Source organism: Sapajus apella, unplaced genomic scaffold, assembly GCF_009761245.1.
Source record: "Sapajus apella isolate SASKATOON/1434 unplaced genomic scaffold, GSC_monkey_1.0 scaffold22, whole genome shotgun sequence".
In the NCBI taxonomy this organism is placed as follows: Eukaryota; Metazoa; Chordata; class Mammalia; order Primates; family Cebidae; genus Sapajus; species Sapajus apella.
This window is the reverse complement of record NW_022436962.1, coordinates 14,456,687-14,475,831: the sequence shown is the minus strand read 5'-3', so window position 1 is coordinate 14,475,831 and position 19,145 is coordinate 14,456,687. Positions and strand designations below refer to the sequence as shown.

Here is a 19,145-nt window from a genome sequence, read left to right as displayed (position 1 = left end):
GGGAGGCCAAGGCGGGCGGATCACGAGGTCAAGAGATCGAGACCATCTTGGCCAACATGGTAAAACCTGTCTCTACTAAAAATACAAAAATTAGCTGGGCGTGGTGGCACACGCCTGTAGTCCCAGCTACTCGGGAGGCTAAGGCTGGAGAATTGCTTGAACTCAGGAGGCAGAGGTTGCAGTGAACCGAGATCCCACCACTGCACTCCAGCCTGGCCCTGGAAACGGAGGGAGGCTCTGTCTCAAAAAAAAAAAAAGAAAAAGAGAAAAAAAGAAACTTGCAATAAATGGAAGGCTGAGAAAAATCTGCAAACAACTGAGCTCAATCTAGTTAAAACTGGATAGGTAGGCTGGTCCAAGTGCAGTGGTATTTACAACTAATTGATCACAACCAGTTACAGATTACTTTGTTCCTTCTCCACTCCCACTGCTTCACTTGACTAGCCTTTAAAAAACAAAAACAAAAACAGTGGCTCAAGCCTGTAATCCCAGCACTTTGGGAGGCCGAGGCGGGTGGATCACGAGGTCAAGAGATCGAGACCATCCTGGTCAACACGGTGAAACCCCATCTCTACTAAAAATACAAAAAATTAGCTGGGCATGGTGGCGCATGCCTGAAATCCCAGCTACTCAGGAGGCTGAGGCAGGAGAATTGCCTGAACCCGGGAGACGGAGGTTGCGGTGAGCCGATCGCGCCATTGCACTCCAGCCTGGGTAACAAGAGCGAAACTCCGTCTCAAAAAAGTGGATAGGTAAAATGCACAGAATCATTAAAAATATTATTTTTATAAAATACCTGACGTTTTAGAGAGATCAGCTCCATGTCCAGCTGCCTCAGAATGGTGTTGGCTGCATTGGGACTACAGGAAACCGCTACCACATCTTCCTGGGTTAAATACATGCCCTTAGGTGGACGGCACTTAGAACGCTGGGAATGATGGCGATGTTGTAAACTCTGATACTCTCTTCTTCCAAGTCCAATCTTGCTAGTTTGGACAGGTTGTTCAGTATTACCCTAAGAGAATAAAAGCAGAATAACAGGTCACTCGGTTTTCACAAATGTATAAAGTGAAAACAGTCTATTAATATTAGAAGTATCTTCTGCAATAAGTACACATAAAAAACCACTTATAACCAATTATATTTTATGTACAAGTCCAAACACACATACACATAGCACTCACCAATTGGGGGGAAAAGCATACAACATAATATATCCTTGCTTAATCCACTCAATCAAATGTTTGATTTTTAGGCCCAGAGGACTAGGAATAAGTGAAAAAATAAGTTAGACTCTAAACTTCCCTGTGCACTTCAAGATGTGATATATTTTCCCTCAGCAATAAAGGGGAAAAAAAAAAAAGCCTCAACTTATTAAATGCAAGTTCCTCTTAAAAATTAGAAAAAAGAGGGCAATTTAGAAATTATGACACATAGCAGATTATACAGCTGGTTAAAGAGATAACATTTCATTTTTACTTTATAGTTGCTGAAAGAAAACTATGCCACTAAAGGTTAAAAAGGACACAATTATCTTAACCCAGAAAATATTTCTAACTTCCAAATCTATGATGAAAATAAAAGTAAATTTATGCCTTAGAAGACATTTAGAAAGTTCTAATAATGATGACCATGAAGTTTTAAGTATTATTTCATTGTAACTTGTTCTTAAAGTATGATATAAAAATACAATGTTATTCTGAAAGAAAAATCTATTAGAAACTACATCTTTTAAGATGAAGATTTCACTGAATATATTTAATAATCCAATTTCTTTCTCTCTCTTTTTTTTTTTTTTTTTTTTGAGACAGAGTCTCTTTCTGTCAGGCTGAATGCAGTGGCATGAGCATGGTTCACTGAAGCCTTGACCTCCTGGGCTCAAGTGATCCCCCCACCTCAGCCTCCTGAGTGGTTGGGACTACAAGTGTATGCCACTATGCCTAGCTAATTTTTTTTTTTTTTTTTTAGAGATGGGGTCTCATCATGTTGCCCAGGCTGGTCTTGAACTCCCAAATTCAAGTGATCTGCCTACCTCAGGCTCCCAAAGTGCTAGGATTACAGGCATGTAATCCCACCATGCCCAGCCTAATACTCCGATTTATTAGAAAAAGAACTCTTAGAAAAATTCATTAAAAAATTTTTTTTTCTTTTTTTTTTTTGTTTTTGAAATGGAGTCTCGCACCGTTGCCTGGGATGGGCTGCAATGGCACAATCTTGGCTCAGTGCAACATTCGCATCCCAGGTTCAAGTGATTGTACTGCCTCGCCTCCTAAGTAGCTGGGATTACAGGCATACACCACAACACCCAGCTAATTTATTGTATTTTTAGTAGAGACGGGGTTTCAGTATGTTGGCCAGATTGGTCTTGAACTCCTGACCTCATGATCTGCCCACCTTGGCCTCCCAAAGTGCTAGGATTATAGGAGTGAGCCACTGCGCCTGGCCTTTTTTTTTTTGAGATAGAGTCTCGCTCTGTCGCCCAGGCTGCAATGCAGTGGCGCAATCTCGGCTCACTACAACCTCCACCTTCTGGGTTCAAGTGATGTTCCTGCCTCAGTCTCCCGAGTAGCTGGAATTATTGGCACCCACCACCAAACCCAGCTAATTTTTGTATTTTTAGTAAAGATGGGGTTTGCCATGTTAGGCAGGCTGGTCTCAAACACCTGACCTCAGGTGATCCACCAGGCTCAGCCACCCAAAGTGCTGAGATTACGGGTGTGAGCCACTGCACCTGCTAAAAATTTATTATGAAGCATAATTCACTTTATTGCTCAAAGCCAACTCCAAGCAACACATGGCAGATCTGATGTTCAGAGAAACTCCTCCCAGTAGAGCACTGCTAAAATTGCTGGATCAAACATTTTTTTTAAAGTCTTTTAAAATTCACTTCTGAGCTGGTAGAGAAGTGAGGAAATTCTTCCAAGGTCAGAAATGATGAGAAAGCAAGAATCCAGAGGGAGAAGCAAGTATGCAGTAGCTGGTATTTGCCTAATGCCAGGATTCAATGGACAACAGGTGCAGGGCTCAGGAGACAAGCCAGAATGCTAAAAGGGGAACTCCATCATCGTGTGAAGTAGGAAAACAAACACCCCGGCTCTGCAGAAGGAGGGGATAATTAATGGGAGTTGTGCCCATTTCACTCTTGGCTGGGTAGAAAGAAACCAAAAAAAGTGTCCCAAGAGTGCCCCAATCACAGTCCTCCATTCAGGCAGGTTTGGGGCCTAAATTTGTATGATCTGTTTGCCTGAAAAACCCTAAATCAAGAATTTAGTATAAAGTCTTAGATCGGTAGCACCTAGAGACAACTACCAAAAGCAAATGCAAATCTTCTCTAGAACAATGCACTTTAAACCCGGGTCTCAAAAACTCAGTTTATGACCAACAGATCCTCACTAAATGAACTTCTAAAGGATGTACTGTAGGGAAAAAAAAATTATTTTAAAAGAAAGCCCTTGGATTCAAGAAAGAATGGTGGGCAAAATAAAATTTAAAGATGTCGGTAAATCTAAACAAAATGAACCATATGTTTGATTTGTGAGATTTAAAAAACCAAGATGTAACAAACTGTGGACAAAACTAGTATATAAATCAGGATGGGGCCGGGTGCAGTGGCTCACACCTGTAATCCCAGCACTTTGGGAAGTTGAGGCAGGCGGATCATGAGGTCAAGAGATCAAGACCATCCTGGCCAACATGGTGAAGCCCCATCTCTATCAAAAATACAAAAGCTAGCTGGGTATGGTAGTGTGTGCCTGTAGTCCCAGCTGCTCGGGAGGCTGAGGCAGGCGAACCACTTGAACTCGGGAGACGGAGGTTGCAGTGAGCTGAGATTGCACCATTGCACTCCAGCCTGGCGAAAGAGTGAGACCCCATCTCAAAAACAAACAAACAAACAAAAATCAGCAGAGTAGTGGGCGAGTCAAAGCATTCTAAGGGCCTTCTATTAATCAGAAAGTCAATAAAGACATCAATATTAGATTTTAAGTTAAAATCCAAGACAAAATTTTCAGCATATATAGTAAGGATAGCAACAGAGAAATATCCAAAACAAGTAGAGACAGAGAGGGGAAAAAATGGAGTAAGAGATGGATTCTTAATTCCCAAAAATAGGACATAAAAGAAGGGAAAGAGGACTAGAAAAATCAAGTTGCATAGAAGGTAAAAAAGAGAAAGAACGAAAATACAAATACGTCAGCTAAACATGATCAATATAAATGGGCTAAACTCTTCAGACAAAATGTTAATATAAATGCCCACCTATATGCTCCTTGTAAGACACATACTTAAAATGTGAGGACACAGAAATGTTGAAAGTAAAATAATAAAGATAAACTAGGCAAATATTTAACAGAAAAAAATGGTAGGGCTATTATATAACAGACAAAATAATCTTTAAGGTAGAAGCCATTACAAGAGACGAAAGGGTCACACTTCTTATGACCCTACATATTGATAAAAGGCTTAATTCAGCAGCAAAATACAATAATTTGTATGTACCTAATAACAATACCTTCAAAATATAAAAAATTACTTCTTAATAACTCACCAGAATAGTTTATCACATAAGCAAACAACAAAAACCAAGCTATCAAGCAGGAAAGCAGTAAGAAATGGATTTCAACCACAGAACTGACAAACCTAAATTAATGGACACACATAAAACCTTGTTACCAAGATAATATCCTTAAGCACATATAGAAAAATTTATGAAAATTCCATACTCTGGGCTTAGAGGTTTAAAACATGTCAACAAATTCCTCAACATTACTGCCATGGGGAAGTAGGGGTCTATATTCATTCCCTTTGATTTGGAACCAAATTTAGTGACTTACTTATAACCACTGAATGCAACAGAAGTGACTGTGAGTAATTTTCAAGGCTAGGCCAGAAATAGCTGGGTGCTTTCCACTTAGTGCTTCTGGGATTGATTACTTTGGAGGAAATCAGCCATTAGGGCAAGAAGTCAGATTACTCAGAGACCACCACACTGGAGAGGCAAAATGGAACTGTACCAACCTACAGCTAGCATCAACTACCAGCAATGTGAATGAGTCAAAAACCTTTAATAAGGACGGGCGCAGTGGCTCAAGCCTGTAATCCCAGCACTTTGGGAGGCCAAGGCGGGTGGATCACGAGGTCAAGAGATCGAGACCATCCTGGTCAACATGGTGAAACCCCGTCTCTACTAAAAATACAAAAAATTAGCTGGGCATGGTGGTGCGTGCCTGTAGTCCCAGCTACTCAGGAAGCTGAGGCAGGAGAATTGCCTGAACCCACGAGGCGGAGGTTGCGGTAAGCCGAGATCGCGCCATTGCACTCCAGCAGCCTGGGTAACATGAGTGAAACTCCGTCCCAAAAAAAAAAAAAAAAACAAACCTTTAATAACATACTACTTGATGTTGAAACAAAAATCATTCTTTTTACAGTCAGAAAAAAAAATGTTTGTTATCATAACTGTTTTTTTTTGAAACTATGTCTGGCTCTGTCGCCCAGGCTGGAGTGCAGTGACCTGACCTCAGCTCACTGCAACCTCCACCTCCTGGGTTCAAACGATTCTCCTGCTTCAGCCTCCCAAAAAGCTGGGACCACAGGTGCATGCCACCACACCCGGCTAATTTTTGTATTTTTAGTAGAGACGGGGTTTCATAATGTGGGCCAGGCTGCTCGTGAACTCCTGACCTCACGTGATCCACCCACCTCAGCCTCCCAAAATGCTGGGTGCTATCATAACTGCTATTCAGATTATATTGGTGACACTAAGCAGTTCAGTAAGAGAAGAAATAAGAACTGAAAAGAAACAAAATAGCTATTACTTTCAGGTAATATAAATTGCTATATAGGAAATCAAAAATAATACAAATGAGTTATGAAGAGCAAAGGTCCAAGAATAACCAAGGTATTCACTCTTTAAGAACCACCACCAAATAGTAGAACTTATGTTAGCAACCATCAAGACTTAAGAAGCTTATTATAAGTAACAGAGAAAATGTAAGATTAGCAAGAAATATTTAACTAACAGAAGCAGAATAGAGAGTCAGGCATGTGCATAAGCCTCAGATAGAATAAAGCGGGTATTGCAGACCGGTTGAAAAAGATACTCAATTTCATATTAAAAAATAAATAGCCAGGCATGGTGGCTCACGCCTGTAATCCTAGCACTTTGGGAGGCCAAGACGAGAGAATCACTTGAGCCTATGAGCTCAAGACCAGCCTGGACAACATAGCAAGACCCCATCTCTAAAAAAAAAAATTTTTTTTTTAATTAGCTGGGTGTGGTGGCACATGCCTGCAGTCCCAGCTAGTCAAGTGGCAAGAGGATGGCTTGAGCTCAGGAATTTGCAGCAGCAGGGAGCTAAGATTGTGCCACTGGCACACCAGCCTGGGTGACAAAGTGAGACCCAAATTTTAAATAAAATAATCGATCTCTACCTTACAACATGAACTTATTTACTGCTACAGCAAGGACTTCAATGTAAGAAGAAAAACTTTAAAACTTTCAAAAAATGTAAAAGAATATTGGAATTTAAATTAAAAATTTATGTTTTTGATGAAATAGCTGTTTACTTCCCTGTGGAGAGTAAAAAGACAAATCACAAATTGTTAAAAGATCTTTGCTGTTAACCAAAGGACTTGTGCCAGAATATACAAAGATAAGAAAAAACTTTCATATTCAGTCTTTAAGAAAAAGATAAATATCCAGTGGAAAAATAACACTTCTAAAAAGATACAACAACAGCTAATAAACAGATGGAAAAACATTCAGCCTCATTAGTTACCTGATGAATGAAACTGAGGACACAATGAAATGCCATCTCATGGTGTCAGATTTGGAACATTTTAAGAGTCTGATCAAGTATTGGCAAGGAAGTACACAAATGGGTATTCTCATAGCCTACTGGAGGTATATCAGCTATAGAAAACAATCTGCTATTATCTAGGAAAGTTTAATGTGGCTATTCCCTAAAATAGAGTGACTCCATTCCAAAGAATCCCAGGACATTATTACTCAATAAATCACTGTTGGCATTTTGATGAAACAATCTGTGCTTTGCATTTCATTCTAGTTGTCATCCCTTTCTTCTGCCCACTTGACAACTGAAATGTCCCCCCAATCACTAACAATGAAAATATCTCCATAATTTCTAAATATTACTTAAGGGGTCAGTGCTAAACCTAGCTAAGAATTATCATATCAAAGAAACTCTTAGACATATGTATCCAGAACATGTTCATATCAGTATTGTGCATAATACAAAAAAACTGGAAATTAAGTCTATTAATTAGAGTAAGTTGTAGTATATGTATACAATGGAACACTATAATATAGAAATAAAAATGAATCACAAAAACAACAAAAGGCAGGTTCTGAATTATACATAACATGAATCCACTTAAATAAAGAAATAAATAAAACTAAATGATAATCATTCAGAAATACATATGTGATAAAACTATAAAGAAATAAGTGAATAATCCATTTCAGCATAGTGGTTCCCTCCGGAGAGAAGAATATGCAATTGAGGCCAGGCATGGTGGCTCAAGCCTGTAATCCCAGCACTTTGGGAGGCTGAGGGGGGAGAATCACCTGAGGTCCGGAGTTCTAGACCAGCCTAGCCAACATAGCAAAACCCTGTTTCTACTAAAAATACAAAAATTAGCCAGGAATGGTAGCACATGCCTGTAGTCCCAGCTACTCAGGAGGCTGGGGCAGGAGAATTGCTTGAACCCAGGATGGAGAGCTTGCAGTGACCTGAGATCGCGCCACTGTACCCCCAGCCTGAGAGACAGAGCAAGACTCCCTCCTAAAAAAAGAAAAAAAAGAATATGCAATTGAGGAAATACTCACAGGACTTCTGTTTCTTCAGCTCAGTGGCAGACACATTGGTATTTATTATTTTTCTTTAAACTGTATATACTCTACAGTATACAATTTTTTAAAGTTAAAATTGAAACTTTCTAAGTAATATGTTAACAACATGCAGAAGCAGCTACAAAGATGTGTATTAAAAGCAATAATGTAGTGTCTTTTTCCCTGCCTGGTATCCCGATTGTTTGTAAATGAGCAGAAAAATGAATGAAGCTGCTGATATATAGTGCTAGTCCTGGACCACACCTCTTCAGTATCCTCTTAAAACTTAACTTGTACTCCCCTCATGCTATTTTCTGGTTAAGATGATATCATAAGCCAAGAAAAGACCAAATGAGTATATATCATTTTGCATAATTGAGAAAAACTATATATTCCATATATATACTTTCTAGGTAGCAAATTCTTAAGTTTTCAGGTTTATACCATAATTAAGAGCATATAACATATATTCTCATTCATTACAATTTTACTAAAAGCTTACTATGTATCAGCCCCAGGGAGTGGAAAAATAAGTAAAATATATTCTTGCTCTTAAAGAAGCTCACCATGCAGGGACAGAAAGGCAGGGAGAGGGAACTGTGAGTAAACAAGTACTACTCAGTACAATTAATACTGCAATAGATTTAAGGAGAAATAAGGAGGTTGCCAATTGAAGATAAGGCACAAGATTTCATAGAGAAGCTACAACTTGTAGAGTTGTGAGGAATTTCCTAAGCAGATTTGGGAAGAAAGGCATTCCTCAAAAAGAGACCAACATAATCATAGGACAAAAGCCAGGGAACTAAAAGACGTATCTAAAACACTGTTAGTAATCTGAAATAAATGAAGAAGGGTAGGGAATGCCTACAGAGTTTGTGTTTTATCTTATAGACAATACCACAAAGGATTGCAAGCAGTGAATCTGCAATTTTACAAAAGATTGCTTTGGCAACAGGGTAGCCAATGGACTGCAAAGGGTGGTGTGGAGAATCTGGAAAGGGATATAATCAGAGAAAAAAACTGTTATGATAATTCAGAGAAGAGAGGAGAACCTAAGAAGAAGGTGATCACACAGAGAAGAACAGAGAGATCAAATCTCACAGTCTTTTGAATGACAGAATCAAAAACAACAATGATAAAAGGAATAGAGTTAAAAAAAAGATGCCACTGAAATTGAGACACAATGGTTAAAAAGGTAGACAGGAATCAGAATGGCACTACAAAAGTCAAAGACAGCTTTTCAGGAAGGGAGGGGTCAATAATTTGACATAGCAAGCACAAGTGGAATACAACTGATCGCGGGATGTGGCATTTAGGAAATCACTGGTAACCGTCAGCAGTTTCAGTGAAATGGTAGGACAGAAGCAGTCTGACTGAAGCAAACTCAAAAGTGAAGTAGTGCTAAGGAGGATGATTTTTTTCTAGAGAGGTTAAGAGATATGCTTTTAAATGCATGACTTGAACATACTTTTTGGCTGCACTGAAAGGTTGAAAATATGGGAAAGACAAAGAATAACTGATGGAGAAAGTCTCAGAGTAGATACGAAGGGATGGATAGGATCACACAAGCAGTGAAACTACAGGACAAGAAAAAAAAATCTTTCTTACTATGAGAAAGGGATATTAAGGCACAAGACTATTAATTCAACAAACATTTATTGAATATTTGCCATATACCAGTCACTGTGCAAAGTGCTAGGGGATACAAATGAATAACTCAGTCCCTGACTTCAAAGAGTTTGCAGCTGGCCAGGCACAGTGGCTCACGCCTGTAATCCCACCAATTTGGGAGGCCGAGGTGGGCGGATCATGAGGTCAAGATGTTGAGACTATCCTGGCCAGCACAGTGAAACCCCGTCTCTACTAAAAATACAAAAAAATTAGCCAGGAGTGGTGGCACCGGCCTGTAGTCCCAGCCACTTGGGAGGCTGAGGTGGAAGAACTGCTTGAACCCAGGAGGCGGAGGTTGAAGTGAGTCAAGATTGCGCCACTACACTTCAGCCTGGTGAGAGAGCAAGACTCCATCTCAAAAAAAAAAAAAAAAAGAGTTTGCAGCTTAGTGGACAAAATACAATAACTGTTATATGTTCTGAATACAAATACACCACTGTGGAAAGGCCAGTATGGTAGTACAGAGGTTAGAGGAAGGGCTGGAATTTCAGGGAGCTTCTGCCTGACACTTTTTCTGGGACACAGATGAAGTTATCTGCCAAGTGTTTTTAGGGGTGGAGGGGTATTAGGCAATGTGTAGGAAGGGAAAAATGTTCAAAACAGCTGCCCAGATAAAACAACAGCAAATTGTATCCAAGATTTGTATGTGCTGGGCACTATAAAAAGTGCTTTTATACATATTTCCTCTTTGATTTTCAAAACAATCCTATTATTTTCATTTTACCAAGAAGATTAAAAACTGAGAGGACACTTAAGGACTATGGCAAGACTGGAAACTTTTTCATAGTAGCAACAATTTACATAATTGTATCACTTTCTCCTGCTGTGTCTTTTAGACCATGAATAGCAACTAATCCAGCACCCTTACAGGGTTAGAGATGGTACAGCAGAAGGATGAGTGAAGTGAGGAGTTAAAGGAATGGGGAAATCGGAAAGTGATTCAAACAGTTGATCATTGGGATGATGGCTCTGGGAAACAAAGGTAAGGGAGACTTGGGGGAGAAAATGAAGGAATCAAGGAATTTTAGAATATTGAGCAGTAGAAAGAAAATTAGTAAAACACAAAGTAGAATAGGATTTTTAAAATATCATTAATCAAAGAGTTTAAAGTGATGAATGGCCCATAGCATTGAGTTTCTTCAGAAGAATGAGAGTCATTAAATTGGATGAGGTCACATATCTAGTAAATGCTGTTTAAACAAACTCAGATCTGTTTCCAGTTTCAATGTTACTACTCCACAGGTAGGTCTATATGTTACAAACTTTTACCCATCAATATTTCGACTTAAAATTATGAAATTCCTTGTCTATTTAAAAAAGCATGCATAGCAATTTAGCCTTTCCTTAAGTATTTTAAGTTATCATTATTATCAACATACTGAAATATAAGTGCTTTTCTGGATGGATATTCTTCATCTCTTCCTTTGAGGCAGCTTTCAATTTCACACTGTTGTCAATATACCTCTACTACTTCTGATTTGCTAGAACATGAAACATAAATGTTTCCAATAAAAACTGGGTGACAAAACCAAAAAGCTTAACCAAAATACTTATATCATCTAAGGGTGATTTTTATTTCTTTTTGTAGATTAAAGACTGGAGTCATGGCAGGGTTTTCATACTTTGGAGTAGATGAGATAACCCAAAATTACTCAACAACTTGGCTAACTGGGGTTCTACGTATGACTGTATTGCTAATTAACACTGAAATTTACTATCACATAAAACACTACATTAAAAAGTTTTACTTAATATGAACTGTTACTCATTCTTTTTCAGCAGATTTGTAGAACACTCACAAGCACTTCTAATGATCATCATTACCTCTTTTTTGGCTTCTTTTTTGGGATCATAATCACTATCATTCCCATCCATTGGATGTGGTTCTTCTACATCATCATCACTGAAACAAAAATTAGTATACTTAATTCCCTTCTTTTTAAAAAAAAAAAAAAAAATATTTGAGACAGCGTTTCACTCTTGTTGCCCAGGCTGGAGTGCAACGGTGTAATTTGGTTTCAAGCGATTCTCTCACCTCAGCCTCTGAAGTAGATGGGATTACAGGCACCTGCCACCACGCCCAGCTCATCTGTTTTTTTTTTTTTTTTTTTGAGTAGAGACAGGGTTTTCACCACGTTGGCCAGGCTGGTCTTGAACTTCTGACCTCAAGTGATCCACCTGCTTCAGCATCCCAAAGCGCTGGGATAACAGTCATGAGCCATAGTGCCCGACCAACTCCCTTCTTTTTATTGTATTCTAGTGTTCTTTTTTTTTTTTTGAGACGGAGTTTCACTCATGTTACCCAGGCTGGAGTGCAATGGCGCGATCTCGGCTTACCGCAACCTCCGCCTCGTGAGTTCAGGCAATTCTCCTGCCTCAGCTTCCTGAGTAGCTGGGATTACAGGCACGCACCACCATGCCCAGCTAATTTTTTGTATTTTTAGTAGAGACGGGGTTTCACCATGTTGACCAGGATGGTCTCGATCTCTTGACCTCGTGATCCACCCGCCTCGGCCTCCCAAAGTGCTGGGATTACAGGCTTGAGCCACCGCGCCTGGCCATATTCTAGTGTTCTTATCAAACTGTAATATATCTTAGTAATTTCACTAAATATTATTTAACAGAATAAGAGTTGTACTTGGGAAGATGAGCTTTTAATTAACATTTCTGCAGTATTCAGAAACACTTATCTCATTGGGTACGCAGTATCTTTTTAGCAAACACTTCTAGGTCAAAAACAGAGACCCAATGAGAAAGGGATTTAAAAAGAAATATCACTTGGGAAATGGTAACACATACAATTTAATACTTAAATTTCAGTCCTCCAATTGGAGAATGAAGACAGACAAAAATGAAACAAAATAATTTTATACTATCAAAAGATTTAGCCTCAATAATAAGGATCACAGTTACTCAGGTAATTATAAAAAAAAGCTTCTTTCACAGAATATATACTTTCTTTTTGAGATGGAATCTTGGCAGTGTTACCTGGATGAGAGTACAATGGCACAATCTCAGCTCACTGCAACCTCTGCCTCCTGGGTTCACACAATTCTCCTTCCTCAGCCTCCCAAGTAGCTGGGATTACAGGTGCAAACCACCACACCCAGCTAATTTTTTGTGCTTTTAATAGAGACAGGGTTTCACTATGTTGGCCAGACTGGTCTTGAACTCCTGGCCTCGTGATCTGCCTGCCTTGGCCTCCCAAGTGCTGGGATTACAGGTGTGAGCCACCACACCCCAGCCAGAATATATTCCTTAATACATTCTAAATATGTGTATTGAATATATCAATACTAAAAGGAAGCATCTGTGATTAAAATGAAAAGAGGTGAAAGAGCTCTTCATATTAAAACTTTAACCACTTGGCTCTTCTTGTCAGAGCAGAAACATGAATGTAAGAATACGGAATACTTACAGTGTGTTATGCTAACTTTTCTGTCTTAGGAAATGTAAGCAATCAAATGTAGTGTCCCTAACAATATAACTATATAAAGATAACCAACATACCTGTCACCCTGATTGTGTCTATTAGCTAGTTTACGAGCCTGGCGATCCATCAAACTTGTCCGAGAGCGAGTTTTTTTCCAGGAATAGTAATATTTTACAAGGCTTGCAATTGTCTTATCTGGAAGCTTAAAAAAATATCATGTTAATATCAGCAAGTTTAACTCAAACAAAATGAATTTTTTAATGATATTCTTTATTAATAAAGGCATAAATAAAAAATATTTCATGGGTACCTTTTATGAATTATTGAGCTAAAAAGTACTGTTACAGTCAGTATCCCATATCAGTTTCACTGACATTTGTAAATGAATATTCATTCCTATTTGTTCCAGGACAGGAGGGAAAGAGGTCAAACTAACTTGGTGAGAATGTCCCCAGAAGTCCCCAGCACAGCGATTCAGTATTCAATATATGCTTTCCTAAAAGAGCTATTCAATTACTTTTTTCTCCTCTGTAAACTGGACTTTTTTTTTTTAAGATATAATTCACATAAAATAAACTTCACTATTTTAAGTGTATATAACTTAGTGGTTTTGACGAATTCACTAACTTGTACAATCACCACCTCTATCTAATTCCAGAACATTTTCATATTCTCAAAAAGAAATCCTGTACCTGTTAGCAGTCATTCCCTATTTTCCGCCTCCACCAGTCCCTAGCAACCACTAATCTACTTTCTGTCTCTATGGATTTGCCTACTCTGGACATTTCACATAAAAGGAATCATATATGGCCGGGCACGGTGGCTCACGCCTATAATCCCAGCACTTTGGGAGGCCGAGGCAGGTGGATCACTAGTTCAAGAGATCAAGACCATCCTGGTCAACATGGTGAAACCCTGTCTCTACTAAAAATGCAAAAATTAGCTGGGCATGGTGGGGTTGCCTGTAGTCCCAGCTACTCGGGAGGCTGAGGCAGGAGAACTGCTTGAACCCAGGAGGTGGAGGTTACAGTAAGCAGACATCGTGCCATTGCACTCCAGCCTGGGTAACAAGAGCGAAACTCCGTCTCAAAAAAAAAAAAAAAAAAAAAAAAAAAGGGAATCATATAATATGTAACCTTTTGTGTCTTGCTTCTTTCATTTAGCAAGATGTTATAAAGAAAAGCTATTCATTTTTTTTTTTTTTTTTTTTCTCCAGACAAAGTCTTACTCTGTCACCAGGCTGGAATGCAGTGGCGCCATCTTGGCTCACTGTAACCTCCAACTCCCTGGTTCAAGCAATTCTCCTGCCTCAACCTCCTGAGTTACTGGGATTATAGGCACACGCCACCACATCCAGCTAATTTGTATATTTTTAGTGAGATGGGGTTTCACCATGTTGGCCAGGATGGTCTCTTATCTCCTGACTTCATGATCTGCCCGCCTTGGCCTCCCAAAGTGCTGGGATTACAGGCTAAGCCACTGTGCCCAGCCAAAGCTATTCAGTTCTTAACAATGAAGGTTTTTGAATCATTTTCTTTTAAATCCAGGTCTTAAAATGGTAAATAATGCAAACAGGCTTTGGCTATCAAATAGAGTCTCTGATTTTTTTTTTTTTTTTTTGAGACGGAGTCTCACTCTGTTGCCAGGCGCCAGGCTGGAGCACAGTGGCACAATCTCGGCTCACTGCAACCTCTGCCTCCCCGGTTCAAGCAATTCTCCTGCCTCAGCCTCCCGAATAGCTGGGACTACAGGCGCACGCTACCACACCCAGCTAATTTTTGTATTTTTAGTGGAGACAGGGTTTCACCATGTTGGCCAGGATGGTCTCCATCTCTTGACCTTGTGATCCACCCACCTCAGCCTCCCAAAGTGCTGGGATTACAGGCTTGAGCCACTGTGCCCGGCCTAAAGTCTCTGATTATTAAAATGACTAATAATCATGTGACAGTGACAAACAAGGACGCAACTTCCCCACCAAAAATGTTCTTTCATTATGGAAGACACCTACATATGTTTGCAAACTTTATCTAATTTTCATCTACTTAGGTTAAAATAGTTTAATGCAGCAACTTCTCAGATTTATATTATTTTGACCCAATACTAAAAATGTAGGAACTAGAAATACAGAGCAGTTTCTATCCTTTAAAAAAAAAAAAAGAAAAGAAAAAACCAGCAGCACCATCTGGACAATACTGAAATAATATGGAATTTTTAAAAAGGGGCTTTCATATCCAAAAATATATAAATTGGAAAAAATCCTCATGTAAAGAGCAAAACATTTAAAAATAAAGTTGAAATTATTTTTTCCTGGAACAATAAACGTATGTAATAACTCTATTACATGTATATTACTACATGTTATTTAAGTCAAAATGAAAATTAATTTACTATAATGCAGTAGCACATAACTGTCATGTAAGAGTGGTTGCAGTAAATAGGACTGTATACAAATATATCTATTTCCAAATAGTTTTAAAAATAAAATTGAAGAACTTTCTTTTTTTAAGATAGAGACAGGGTTTCACCATGTTGGTCAGGAGGCTGGTCTCAAAACTCCTGACCTCGTGATCCACCCACCTCAACCTCCCGAAGTGCTGGGATTACAGGCATGAGCCACCGTGCCCAGCCAAATGGTTTCTATTTAATAATTAGGAAGTGTTCAATAGTAACTTAAGATATTGTTCACATATGAACCACAATAAGATTAAAATTACCATACCATTTGCTGAATCCTGTGAAAGCTCTTTCCATGAAAACTAAAGGCTTGTTCAAATAGGACTTTATCTTCCACTGTCCACTCATCCGGAAAGGGAGTGAAATTAGGGAGATCAGCAAGGGACTTCTCAATGTTATGTTTATGCCAGAACAACATGCCAAGTGCCTTTGAAGAGAAATCATTCCCCTTTGGTTTTAATGGATTTATGTTCCATCACACTTAAGAAAGTTAAACACAAGTTAGATTAAAATCTTAAGCCTATGACTTCAACTAAAGATAGACTCACAGTTTGGGACTTTAAATCAGGGGCGCCCAGGTAGCAGACCTCATTTATTTATTTCTTTTAAATCAGGGCCTCAGAACAGTGAATGTTCTTACATACCATATTTGCTGCAGAATCTAGGAAAAACAGTGAGCTGAGGACAGTGACTACAAAGCAGACTTGTAGGTTCATACCAAGAGTTTAACCCACATTTTAAATTTTGTCAATATGTAGGAAAAAAATATGCTAACAGGAAAATGTCCAGTAAATCCATGCTTGAATGAAATGATCAGTTATGCCACAAAGCTAGAAATGCTCAGTTGGGGCTTAGAAGAGAGAGATTTATGTTTTAATCTTTTACAAGTATATCACAAGTTAACCAGGTCCAAGAAGTAAAAGCACCTCCAATGCAACTTTAACAATTTTTTTTTTTACCACATTTAAATTATTATCAGAACATATAAACAGATTTATTAGGAGGCATATAAATAACTGCAATGACTCGATTACCAAGTCATAACAAAGACTGAGATGGACAATTTCCAAAATTTCCATAACTTTCCCTTCTATTGTAAGTAGTAGGCCTTTCTCTTTATTGTAGGGTATTAAGCATCATTTAGGGGATAAACTTGTATTTTCTAAGAAGAGATATAGCAACTTTAAAAATAGTGAGTTTGATCATTTCTATACTTTGATAACATCCTTTAAAATACACAGAAAAATGAATATATGTAGTCATATTTTAAAGGATTAACTTTCTCAAATATTAAACAGAAAGGCAAGGCTTAAAAACAAAATATGCACTCAAAGGCTTCAAAACCCACAAAAAAGTTAATTACATTTAGATAAGATACAGATAAAATAAACATCTCAATTTCACAAAAATATTCCTTTACCATGTAACTGAACCATAAAGTTAGCTCTTGATAACCCAGGTTACAGATAATTTACCTTTCTTACTTATCTTAAAACAACTCTACCTATTTTACTATTAATTCTGATAGGTTGAAATACTTACTTGAAATCAGATGTAAGATCTCTTTCATTTCATTATTCCATATTTTTCATTCCCTCATTACTAGGGATAATGAACCATGTATTTGTCTCTCTATATATAGTATATTATACAATATATAATACAGTATATTACATAATATATATTATATAAACACATTATAGTATATTTAATATAACTCATCTCCATGACAATGTTACATTTACTAAATTCAATGACATTACTATATTTTGTATGCAGAAAAAGATTAATCTGTGGGTAGCCAATAGATCTAATTATAGTGTAAAATATTAAGATAATTTCTTGATTTTGTTACAATTTTTATTTGAAGAGACTTAACTCTCTACATAGAGACAGATATATCATATATAGATACATCCTTTTAAAGTTATCTAACAAAAAGAGCCTTTCGTGATTTCATTCAAAATTTAAGTCTTAAATATTCCATTAAATGTAAAGTTTAACTTTTAGATCCTGTAGAACAAAAAGTCAAGAGAATTATCTGTATCATTAAAATTTTTTATAAATAAAAGATTTGTTTTAAAGTTATGCCTATGTACATTTACTCCAAAATACACCAAAACCTTAACTTTTCATTTTGGTAAGCATTTGCCAGAGGAATACTAAAAGCTTCCAGAAACTTTCAGAACTCAAAGTAGAATAAGAAACAGATGTATTCAGAGAAATATTTAAGCCCTTGAGATAAATAATTTTTATAAAAGCAAACTCTTGCTGGGTGCGGTGGCTCACGCCTGTAATCCCAGCACTTTGGGAGGCCGAGGCGGGTGGATCACGAGGTCAAGAGATCGAGACCATCCTGGGGTCAACATGGTGAAACCTCGTCTCTACTAAAAATACAAAAAATTAGCTGGGCATGGTAGCGCGTGCCTGTAGTCCCGGCTACTCGGGAGGCTGAGGCAGGAGAATTGCCTGAACCCAGGAGGCGGAGGTTGTGGTGAGCCGAGATCACGCCATTGCACTCCAGCCTGGGTAACAAGAGTGAAACTCCGTCTCAAAAAAAAAAAAAATAGCTGGTCAAGTTTACACACTCTCTTAGGACAGAAACGATCATCAGATACTCTGGATTTGGTAAATATTGAGACAAGACTTCCCATTGAAGTGTTTCTCTACATACCTGCTCCACATTGTAGCCGTGCTTCTCCTTTGCAATTGCAATGTATTCATCCACTGTAATGAAATAATGTTATATAATTAATTATTCTCATTTACTTCCTTTACCTCGGTCTACTTTTGTTCTTAACAAGCAAAATAAAATAACTTATATTGCAGGGTAAAAAAATAGCCAAAGGTACCTCCCATGAAACGTTACAAAAAAAGACATAATAGCAAGATTAGATGCTCACCTGGTTTAAAATTTTATTTAGTATAACTTATCTCTATGACTGAACATTATACTTACTAAATTCAGACATTACTATATTTTTGCATGGAGAAAAAGACCAATCTGTGGGTAGCCAATAGATCTAATTATTGTATAAAATATTAAGGTAGCTTTTCTGTTCCGGTCTTTATTTGAAGAGACTTAGCTGTTTTAAGACCCTTTCACATATTCACAGTTGTTCCAAAGCCTTTCCCATTCCATTTTTTAAAGATGTATAAACGACGGTTTATCTGGCCATGTGTGGTGGCTCACGCCTGTAATCCCAGAACTTTGGGAGGCCAAGGTGGGCAAATCATGAGGTCAGGAGTTCAAGACCAGCCTGGCCAACATGGCGAAACCCTGTCTCTACTAAAAAATACAAAAATTAGCTGGGCACAGTGGCAAGTGCCTATAATCCTAGCTACTCAGGACACCGAAGCAGGATAATCCCTTGAACCTAAGAGGCAGAGGATGCAGTGAGCCGAGTTTGCGCCACTGCACTCCAGCCTGGGAGACAGCGCAATACTCTGTCTCAAAAAAAAAAAAAAAAAAATAGTTCATCCATAGTTTCGCCAGCTATACATAATAATGACACATTTAAGTATGCTTCAGTACTCCTAAATTTTCTTCAGTTCTTTCTGCTAGTTATACAAAGCGTGTTTTCATTTATCTTCCACATGTAATTAAGCCACAGTTATTTGGATAAGCAGTTTCAATGATGATAAACTGGCTATAATTTCAATGCCTCACCGCTGAGAAGTCTGCCACATTCACCAGAACTCAGTTTTATGCGAACTCCATATAATCACTCTTCCTTG

General features: G+C 38.1%; 1 protein-coding gene across 10 annotated transcripts in view; it reads right to left on the bottom strand.

The window, feature by feature from the left end:
* RCOR3 (REST corepressor 3) overlaps positions 1-19,145 on the bottom strand; it is a 62,813-nt gene that overhangs the window by 30,894 nt on the left and 12,774 nt on the right. For 9 of the 10 annotated variants that reach the window (XM_032289144.1, XM_032289136.1, XM_032289143.1 and 6 more), the window contains 5 exons: positions 18,082-18,134; positions 15,673-15,834; positions 13,031-13,155; positions 11,345-11,423; positions 797-1,015 (listed from right to left, as the gene is read on the bottom strand). In XM_032289144.1, coding sequence (XP_032145035.1) covers positions 797-1,015; positions 11,345-11,423; positions 13,031-13,155; positions 15,673-15,825 — 576 coding nt within the window. In that variant the 5' untranslated portion in view covers positions 15,826-15,834; positions 18,082-18,134. The remainder of the gene's footprint in view (positions 1-796; positions 1,016-11,344; positions 11,424-13,030; positions 13,156-15,672; positions 15,835-18,081; positions 18,135-19,145) is intronic. The other variant, XM_032289139.1, reaches the window with a different exon arrangement.